General features: G+C 46.2%; 1 protein-coding gene across 1 annotated transcript in view; it reads left to right on the forward strand.

The window, feature by feature from the left end:
* LOC119442838 (integrator complex subunit 3-like) overlaps positions 1-8,982 on the forward strand; it is a 48,501-nt gene extending 39,519 nt beyond the window's left edge. Inside the window, exons 27-29 of the mRNA XM_037707877.1 lie at positions 4,931-5,003; positions 5,948-6,146; positions 8,453-8,982. Coding sequence (XP_037563805.1) covers positions 4,931-5,003; positions 5,948-6,146; positions 8,453-8,527 — 347 coding nt within the window. The 3' untranslated portion in view covers positions 8,528-8,982. The remainder of the gene's footprint in view (positions 1-4,930; positions 5,004-5,947; positions 6,147-8,452) is intronic.
* Positions 8,983-11,174: the final 2,192 nt, after the last annotated feature.

Raw genomic sequence — 11,174 nt, forward strand, 5'->3', positions numbered from 1 at the left:
GACGCACTTCTGAAGAGCAGATCCTACGGATGATCAACAAGGCGCTTCCCTCACATGAGCGCCACGCTCTCGCACAAGTTTTGTGGACACATCTTTCTGTGTTCGATTTCACACAAGGCGACAAGCAGGCTTCACTCCCGCGTTCTCGTGCCCGCCACAGAATTGACACCGGATCTGCGCACCCCATTCGGCAAAAGCCTTACCGCGTTTCTTCAGCAGAGAGGACAGTTATCGCTGAACAGGTGAAAGACATGCTACAGAAAAGTGTTGTTCAAGAGTCCTCTAGTCCGTGGGCAGCACCAGTAATCGTAGTAAAGAAGAAGGATGGATCGTGGCGGTTCTGCGTTGATTACAGAAAACTGAACACGGTCACCAAAAAGGATGTGTATTCGCTTGCTAGAATTGATGATGTCATTGATTGTTTACATTCCGCTGCCTACTTTTCATCACTGGATTTGCGATCAGGGTATTGGCAGATACCCATGCACCCAGACGATAAGGAGAAAACGGCCTTCGTGACACCAGACGGTCTTTATGAATTTAATGTTATGCCGTTCGGCCTTTGCAACGCGCCAGCAACATTCGAACGATTTATGGACACTACCCTCCGAGGACTTAAATCTGAAATTTGTTTGTTCTACCTCGATGATGTGGTGATTTTTGGCAGCACTTTGAGTGAGCATAACAGCCGTCTCAGTCTTGTTCTGGATTGTGTCGAAAAAGCCGGCTTGGTCCTGAACTCCAAGAAATGTCGTTTCGGGGAAACAGAGACGTTAGTACTTGGGCATCTGGTCGACAAAAACGGCGTGAGGCCAGATCCACGGAAAATTGAGGCTGTCAGCTCCTTCGAAGCACCGAAGTCAGTGCGGGAGTTGAGGAGTTTCTTGGGCCTGTGTTCATATTTTCGTCGCTTCATCCCAAGATTCGCCGACGTGGTGTACCCCCTAACATGTCTTCTCCAAAAAGCCGTCCCTTTCAACTGGACATTGGCTTGCGACGACGCGTTCCGCCAGCTAAAATTTCTACTAACGTCAGGGCCCATATTGCGTCACTTCGATGCGTCCTCACCTACGGAAGTGCATGCTGATGCCAGTGGCATCGGTGCCGTACTAGTGTAACGTCATCAAGAAGCTGAACACGTTGTGGCTTATGCTAGTCGCTCTTTGACTATGGCGGAACGCAATTATACTGTTACCAAGCAAGAATGCTTGGCAGCTGTTTTCGCTGTCCACAAATTTCGGCCCCATATCTACGAACGCCCGTTCACTATCATTACCGACCACCACGCGTTATGCTGGTTGGTGAATCTCCGTGACCCGAGTGGACGACTGGCACGTTGGGCTCTTCGAATGCAGGAGTACGACTTCGTTATTTCCTACAAGTCTGGGCGTCGCCACGCAGATGCGGACTGTCTTTCCCGTCTTCCTCTGACGACGGAGTGTGACGAAGACAATTTTGATGACTGTTTTGCTCTCATTTCTTCTACATTCCCAGACTCGATGACTTTCAAGGCAGAGCAGGAAAATGATATTAGTTTGGAACCTCTATTTGTAGCTGCATCGCGTCCTGGAGCCACCGGTCGATTTTGTGTCCCTGACGGCCTGCTTTACAAGACCAATTATTCGGCTAAAGGCGCACGCTTCCTTCTGGTGGTGCCACAGAGTTTGCGAGCAGACATACTGAGAGCCATGCACGACGATGCGACATCTGGCCATCTAGGATTCATCAGAACTTTGAACCGGACACAGGAGCGTTTTTACTGGCCCAGAATGCGGGACACAGTCAAGCACTATGTCGCCAGTTGCGAACAATGTCAACGCTACAAGCGTCCTACGACCGCTCCGCCAGGTCTTCTCCAACCTCTGCCGCCGCCTCGCCTGCCATTTGAACAAGTGGGTATTGATCTTCTGGGCCCATTTCCCCGATCATCTAACGACAACCGATGGGTGATCATATGTGTCGACCATCTGACCCGTTACGCGGAAACGGCGGCCGTACCATCTTCAACAGCTGCGTCCGTTGCAACGTTTTTGCTTCGCTTCATTATTCTTCGGCATGGTGCCCCCCGTGTAATCATTAGCGATCGCGGTCGTCAGTTCGTTGCGGACGCCGTAGAAGAACTGCTTCGTCTCTGCAGTTCGCAGTTCCACCATTCAACGCCTTATCACCCTCAGACAAATGGGCTTGTAGAACGTACGAACAGAACTCTAACTAACATGCTGGCCATGTACGTATCTTCCGATCACAGAGACTGGGATGACGTACTCCCCTTCATCACCTATGCTTATAATACTGCAAAGCATGAGACGACCGATTACAGTCCTTTTTATCTCCTTTACGCACGTCCACCGCTAAGTTGCATTGACACTATACTACCGTTTGACTTTCACAGCGAGTACTCTGTTGCCAAGACGCTTTGTCTTGCCGAAGAAGCCCAGCGTATTGCTCGTCTTCGTACTGTGGCATCGCAACACCGATCGAAAGAGCGCTATGACAGCCGACACCAGTCTGTCTCGTACGCTAAAGGAGACTTTGTGTGGTTGTGGACCCCGCAACGTAAACGGGGCTTATGCGAAAAGTTTTTACCCCAGTACACGGGCCCATTCGTCGTTGTAGGTCGCTTGAATGACTTGACGTACATGGGGGCACGCTTGACGTCAGCTGGTCGTCGGTCTAGCTGGACCCAGTTAGTACATGTTGCTCGTCTTAAGCGGTTTCACCCCACGCTTTCCGAGTGATTTGGACTTGCCCAGCGGGCTTCGTCTGGCAACCGGGGATTGCTACGGCATGAGCCAGGCTAGGAGAAGAAGAGGAAGACGTTACCTGGCACAGCCTCTGGACGCCATCTTTACTTCACCATCAACCTCGTCCTTTAAATAAAGCCGATTCAACTTTAACTGTAACAATATGAATAGCCGTAATGTGTGTGTGCGCGTTGTATGTGTGATCGTTGTGTATAGTGTCATATTCTTCACCCAAGATCTACACTGCCAACATTGAAGTCGTGATGCTGCCTTGAGTTCCAACAATTGTTCTCTTAATTTATTTGAATTTCTACTTTGTAATCCTTCATAACAGGTCTGATTTTTGTAGTGATACTCTTTATGGGCTCTTTCCTGGCTTAATATGGTGTATGGTTGTAATCAAAACTTGTGGTCTGTGCTGTGCTCATCTAAAAGCAGGGAGAGCAGAAAAGGAAGTGCACAATTCTGTTGTATCTGTTTTTTTTTTTTTTTTTTTTTTTTTTTTTTGTGACCACTGCACAAACCACAACATGAATACATACCAGCTTGCTCAGTTTTCGATCCTAATGTTGTAATCAAACTTGTAACAGAAGGTAGTACAAAAAGAGACACAGTCACATGGGAGAATACGAAGAACAAGCCCTCATGATCAAAACTAGATATTGTGCCTTTTGCGCAGCACCTGTGAGTTGTTAGGTGGCAGGAAGGACTGGTTCTGTCAAAGGCCTATATCACGTAAGGAGAAAAGGGGGGCATGAGTAATGGAGAAGGTTGTGTGGGCCGTGCACATCCTGCACTTTTAATGAAAAGCCACCCGTGTGAAGTTTCATACCGTGCTGTTGACTCTGTTGTAGCAATGGATTTCTACATTGGAGGGATGTAGAAAGCACAGTCATGTCTGGTACCTCATTTTACAGTATAGACCACTTATAACATAATCGCTTATAGTGCAGGACCCGATATAGTACGGTCTTTTCAGACTCCCATTAATTTTCCCATAGCACTCCATGTGTACGCATACCGTTTACAGTGCAGCCGCGCGAGACAAAATACCGGTTATAATGCGGCTTCCGCAGGAAAATCTCTCTGACAAAGGTGGTAGCGAGCACGCTTCTCAACGAGGTGTGCGCACCGATCAACGAGGGCGATGCGAAGGAGGAGCATAAGACGTGGAGCATGAGTCCAAGGGCAATGAAATCGTCGCCGCGCGCCGAATGTGCGAGTGAAAGCGTGCGGGGGACGCGCACCTTCATGGAGAGCGAACGCGCAGCGGAGAGCAAACGCGACTTCCATCATGCGAAAGGCCGTGGGGGTATGGGAGGGAGGGAGGGGAGGCGACGCTGTGCTGCGGCACCAAATGCGTATCTTGCAACTGGGCGCAAGGGGAACTGGCAACGCAATCTCCCATGCGAAAGGAGCAAAGCGGGAAGGCAGCACGGGAGGGAGGGAGGGGGCGGCTTCTACTCTGCCAACAAATGCGTGCGCACCTGTGCCGGCAGTCGGTGTTGTCGCGCGTACCGTATCTTGAAAGCGATCTCCACACGGCTCTGACCTTCGTATGCGCTGTGCTTACACCGCTCAGTGTCCGTTGAAGCGATAGACCGCACGAACCTTCGCTCGCTGCGGCGGCCGCGTTTCCCCATGCCGAGAACCAGACCGAGTTTTGAGCCGAGTTTTGACAGTGGTTGTCTGCGGTCATCGAGTCTATTCATGTTTGCTTGTTCACGTTGACACCACACTTGTTAATTCAGTTAGTAAGCGAATGTGTCAAGTTTATGCAGCCGAAAAAACTACTATCCCTACTCTCTATAGCTCTCTACTAATTTGCTATCACAATCGATGCTTCGCCTTTCGGGCGAAACTGAAACATTTTTTTTTTTTAATTATCACTTTGTCTGCTTCATGCAAAGATCGTGGGTACTTGGACATTAACCTTTCAACGTTCGTAAATTGAAACGGATGGAAAACTCCCAGTCGCACGCTTCGATTCTCGGATACGTGCGGCTGCTTGGTCTACTTTTTTTGCATAAGGGCTTGAAAATCGTTGTTTTGGTTATAGTGCAGTACCGCTTATAGTGCAAATATTCACGACTCCGGCGACTTACGTTATAAGCGGTCTACACTGTACTTTATATCAGATAGAGCACTGCACTTGATGCCATGTCATCCCTCTTTCTTTTCCCCAGTCTTTGGTCAGGGGGCCATTCAGGCGGCTCTTTCTCAAGTCCAGGCTACATCCACTGAAGCACAAAAAACAAAGTGAGTGTACTTGGCAGAAGAATATATAAAATGTTTTCTGTGCTTTTTGGTTCACATTTTTATGGTTGTTGAGCATGTTGACGGACATGGCAGCGTCAGCTAAATTAATGTTTTTTCCATTCTCGGCTCTCCTTATTGTCATGTAAAACCAGAAACATTGGATAAAGTAATTGGTAGAATAAACAAAACAGGCCGAGCTGTAAACACATTTGTCTATCATAACTGTTTGTTGCTTCTTAGTATAGTATCTTCATTACTTGCATTAACTTGCTTTTAACTCAAAGTGGCAGGACGAATGGGACTCCAGGGTACACAACAAACTTAAAACCATTAAGCCTATTCTACAAGAATGGAAGTCGTGTTACCACCAAGAACGTTTTATTGAAGTGATTTTATGTCGTCTTCGTATAGGACACACACACTTGGCCCACAACATTTTACTAAGAGGAGAACAACAAGTGGAGTGTGAACAATGCAAGGAACCTCTCAGTGTGGATCACATTTTAATCACGTGTCCGGCGTTCGAAAAAGAAAGACAGCATTATTTTCGCGAACTATACAAAACACTAACACCACTTCATCCACGTTTACTACTATCAGAGCATGCACTAGTGTCCATTGATGACGTTTTTAGGTTTTTAGAGGCCACGAGTCTTGTAAATAAACTGTAAAGGAAGGTCTTAATCCTTTTATTCATTTCATTGATTGAGCATTGTATTGATTGAGCACTACCCTGTGGCTGGCGCATCATAGCCATAGTCGCTTTTGCGCCATTAAACCCTACATAACTATCTTCATTACTTGCTAAAGTATATATGTCTGTGAAAGGGAGGGAAAAGTGCAGTTATAAGACATTACAAAACCTTGGCATTGCTCTGCAGAAACGCAAGTGTTTGCACATAACCTGTGTCTGACTTTTGTGCATTGAACCACGTCAATTTCAGGTACAGTGACCTTTTCGCTTTGGCGGATGACGCGGAAGAGATCAAAGCTCCACCTTCAACGCCTCCCAAGGGGTCATCATCGAGGGGGGGCCGAGGGGGAAAGGCTAGCAATGCTAGTTCCTCTTCCTCGCACAAGGCAGCCGCGTCCAGAGTGAAAGCCGTTCTAGCAGACTCTGACTCCAGCACTGAGAGCAGTGAGGTAAGGTACACCTTTACACGTCGCAAATTGTGGAATGAATGAATGCTCATTTCAAGGCTCGTCAAAAACACTGCCAGCATCTCCAGGTTTATGCAAGGAACCGTTTGTACGTTACCACTCCTCCTCTTTGCATCATCATCATTCATCCCCATACTTTACTCCCCTTCCCTCTTCCCTAGTGCAGAGTAGCAGGCTAGAGCACTACAGCTCAGCCCAACCTATCTGCCTTTCCTGTAAATAAAATGTCTCTCTCGTATGTTTCAGGTAAGTTTAGTATTAATGAGGTTTTACTTAATTCATGAAGACATCTCTGGCCTGTCGGATTGACCGTCATTGTTTGAACTTTGAATATCTGGTTGCAGCAGATTGGGCAGTCTAGTGCACTACTAGCTCAGAGTGATAGCTGGTAGCTGGCCTATAAGATTAAAGAACACTAAAGGCAAATATTAAGTCAAGTGATATATTAATACTCAAGAATGTCTAAGGGATCAATATTATTGAGAACAGAGCATTGGTAATAGAGAATTGAGGTAAATGCAGGACACTATTGGAGACTCCCCCGGGACATTCAAGTACTAGCACGATGATATAGGTACTCCTCATTATAATTCTGTCACTAGTACTCAACCACTCGTGATAAAAAGATCACTGGATTGCATTAGGAGATGGAAGGAAATGCTTATTGTGCAGTTCTATTCTATTTTTAGAAAAAAGAACTGATTTACATTACCCTTGACAACAACGCGGGCAGTCAAAAGGTTTCATTTTCGTTTGACTCTGCACCACCTGATCTTTCGCGTTTCAGTAGTCTGGTTATCATGTAGTTTCGTTATCACAAGCTGGTTCGCGGAATGCCCGAACGGTCCATGCCACTGGACCAAGAGCAGCTGCAGCGGCGAATCTATAGTTGAATATAACGCTGTCTTGGCTCGGTTTCTCCATGGCCGTGCATTCGCATTTTGTGCAAGAAACCGTAGCGCCGTCTGTCAGGCGCCGTTTTACTCACTGACGGCAGTAAAGGGCGGTGATGACATATTGAACGTCACCACTCCCCATTCGGGCGCAGGTGATTTGAATTGCGCTAAAGGTATGCAGACTCTTCTTAAACTAAGTCTTGTCTTGGCACGAGACAAGTGCTGTGAGGTTTCTGGAACGGTATTTTAGATGTCCACGTTGACTTAATAATTGCCTTTAGTGTCCTTTGAAAGCCTCGGGAGCATACATGTCTGCAGCACAGACAATGCACACACTTAGGCACATGCATTGTTCATGCACAAGGGAAGTGAGTAGGGTCTCTGGTTCGTAGTCCTGCGTATACCAAGAACATACCTTTATTGCTGTTGCACTTCTCCAAGCCCAACATTTTACACCAAAATGCACGCTCTCAGAAAGAATATTTATGCTGTGCAACAACTTGGCAGTACACTGAAACCTCGTTGATGCGATTCTGCGTTTTTCGGGATTATACTTTTTTTTTCCGATAATATGATTTGGTTGAATAAAACGTTGGATGATACGATTTTTGGATGGTACGCTTTATTTTTCGATTCCCGTGAAGATCGTATCAATGAGATTTCACTGTATATATATTTTCTTCTGCTGCTAGTTGCCACCATTCGAAAACACATTTTGGTGTTCAAAGCCATATGTGCTTGTTCTCTTGTGTTACTGACTATACTGACGTGGCGGCACTGTTACAGCACGTTCTCATACTGAATTATAAAGAGAGCTTTTTATTTACCATAATTTTCCCTGATTTTATTATAGGGCTCTCCTCGCAATATTCTCTCCAAGTTGCCTTGTGAACCTCTTTCATGCTTTCGTACAGGAGTACTGGTGACTGCATTCCAGTCTTCGTTGTATACATGAACAGCGAGCAGTACTGCCTTTCATTAAAATTTTTTGTTGTACAAAATGACATGTTTATTATTGTTTAGCTGTGAAGATGGAACTGAGTGAAAAGGAAGTTGCTGGTGGGGGGATCTTCCACTTGCAGACACTTTAACTGTCTTTATTCAACGTGTGCACCTGTTGCTTGTTGCATATGAGGACTGCGTGACCTGGGCAGTGTTATGATGAGAGCGCCCTCTTGTCATTTCGTTGTCTGAACAGAAAGCATTTAAAATGTTTCATACTCTTTAAAGTAATATCTGGAAGGGTGTTATATGTTAAAATGACCTGTTGACTGCATTATGCAAGGATGTGCCAATCTTGTATCATATCGAACCAGTCTCACTTAAATTTTTATCACTGTTGCTGCTTTTATGCGCGCTTAACACATCTCTGCTGTTTACTGCTTTTACTAGGATGAAGAAGCTGCCAAGCCCAAGCCACCACGGAAAAAGAAGAAAACGGCCCTTGTTACATCGGACAGTGACTGAAACGTTGAAGGAGCTTCGTCCGAGTCCTTTCTCCCTTTTATAAATATGTACACATCACAGGCACCTGAAAGCTGAGCAAAGAGAGGATTATGCCATAGTGCCAGGCAGAAAGTGCCAGAGATGAACTCATCGAAATGGACCCCGTGTACAGTGTGAAGTGATTGGACTGATCTGGTTAACGCGACTGATGGACTCATGCGCTCAACACTCGGTGCCACTGCACTGTTTCTGGGTGATAAATGTGACGCTGTGAACTGCTATCACCGTGCTATGAGGTGTTTCGGACAAACTACATCTGACTTTTTTTTTTTTTTTTGTAAAGAAATGATGGTGAAACACAGCATTCAATGTAAATAGCACAGTGTACAGCAACGTGACCGAGCACTGATAGGTGCAGGACAGTCCGTCGTTAGCTGTTTTAAAAGAAATAAATCTTACAAGCTATTTATAACATACTGTTGTGTCATGTCTTCTTGTTTTCAATGTTCAGTTCTGTTTTGTATTTAAAGCATTTCAAGCCTATAAAGAACAGTCATGTTAACATGCAGCAGTTAAAACCATCAGACTCGTATTTGCTCACCATTTCAGTGCAATTAATACTTCATTCTCGAACTGGCAGAACATTGCAATGGGAACTTCGCGTTTGAATATCCAGTTTCACAAATGAAATAACTTCTGCATGAAGCTCCGTGTACACTCGCCGCGACTTGTGTGTGTGTATATATATTGTACGTAGCACTCGGGTCATTAGCATGCTTTCGTGTGTAGATTACAGTTTAGCCCATCCTTTGGACTAGCTTATTTGCAGAATGTGTTCATTTATTTTTCACTGGGAAGTTTCAGTAGTATTTATCGACGTTACTGCATTCTGCTCGCGAATGAAACGGTTTTCAGCTGATGGTGCGAAGCACTTTAGGGGCCCGGGCTGTCGGCAGCGTCTGTCATGATCACGCTCACAAACAAGTGTTCAAAACGGTCAAAACAAATGACAATTGACTAAAATCGGTTCAAAACAAATTAACGTGGTTCAGAATAATTTATGACGGGACTAATAATCAAGCATTAAGCACGTTCATTAGCAGAAACTCGTTAAAATCGGTTCCGAAACGCCAGGCTGGTACCAGCGCAGCGGAAGAGAGGCCGCCACCACCCCACAAGCGCTCGATTGCTCTCCCCTCCAGCGCTACTCCTGCACCGGCGCATCACTGCTTCGCACTTCCCCAGGTTTCACGTTAGTGGAGCTGCATTAGCGCTGGATTTGAACTACACAAGCGCAGGATTTGAGCAGACTTGGAGCTACATTAATAGCGCTCGATTTTAGCTGGATTGGAACTGCACGGAGCTGCTACCGTTTCGTGCGAGTTTCGCGCAATGCGCCGTTTCGCTTCTCTCTCGTCCGTCTGCTGAGGACTTCAAGCTAGAGAGTACAAGTGTGTACTAGACATTCTAGTATACTCTACTTCGAGCCTAAATTTTTAATAGCGTAGCGTGGTGGAACAGGTGGCACATGCTACCAAACGCGTTTTCAAGTGGTAGGTGGCGCCGCGGCGAGTCTCCTCTAATATATGTAACGGGGAAAATATGTAACGACTACTGGTAGCAGGAATGCAGCTGTGATAAAAAAATAGGGCACTGTGGAATTACAATAGGTACGAAGTGGTGAGAGGGATTTGGAAAGGGGTGATGGTCCCTAGTTTGACTTTCGGCAATGCGGTCCTGTGCATGAGGTCAGAGGTTCGAGCAAGGTTGGAAGTAGAGTGACCTAGTTGGAAGTTAAGCAGCGAGGGGTAGGTAGGCTTGCTTTGGGAGCACACGGAAATACACCAAATCAGGGGGTACAGGGTGACATGGGATGGACGTCATTCGAGGGCAGGGAAGCTAGCAGCAAGACAGAATTTGAGGAGTGATTGAGAGAAATGGCAGAAAAACGGTGGGCAAGGAGAGTTTTCAGTTATTTGTACATGAGGAATGTTGACACAAAATGGAGAAAGCTGACCAGAAATTTGCCAATCAAATATTTGGACTGCAGGAGGGGTGCGAACCAGGAAACAGCGGTTAAGAAAAAGGTTAAAGAACAGAGAGGGGTCTGTGGAAAACAGGGATGCCTACAAAATCGGCACTGGGAACATACAGAACTTTCAAGCAAGAAATTGTCAAATAAAATATCTATGATAATTCCAGGAGAAGCTATTTGTTGTTTGAAGCCAGGACGGGAGTATTGCGGACTACGATGTACCAAGTACCAAGGTACAGACACGTTGTGCGGTGCGTGCGGATAGGAAGAGGAAACGGCTGAACATCTCGTACTTTTCTGTAAAGGGCTTAACCACGTGGGCTTAACCCTACAGCAGTGGCGCACCGATGGGGGGTATTCGGGGGTTGTAACCCCCCCCCCATGAGGCCGACTTAACCCCCCGTTTTGTTTAACCCCTTTTCTTTCCTTACGCATTTGAGTACTGCAACTAAGATGTAAGACGCGCAATCGTCTGCACACTCGCAAAAAGCGCAATTTTTTGACAGTTTCCCGTGAAGAAATCGAAATTAGTGCTGTTTAGATGGTATTGGCAAGCTGTCAACCCCCCCACCCCTGGCAGAGATCCTGGGTTGCGCTACTGCCCTACAGTGCAAAGCAACGGTGCTGATTTTT

Source organism: Dermacentor silvarum, chromosome 2, assembly GCF_013339745.2.
Source record: "Dermacentor silvarum isolate Dsil-2018 chromosome 2, BIME_Dsil_1.4, whole genome shotgun sequence".
Taxonomy (NCBI): domain Eukaryota; kingdom Metazoa; phylum Arthropoda; class Arachnida; order Ixodida; family Ixodidae; genus Dermacentor; species Dermacentor silvarum.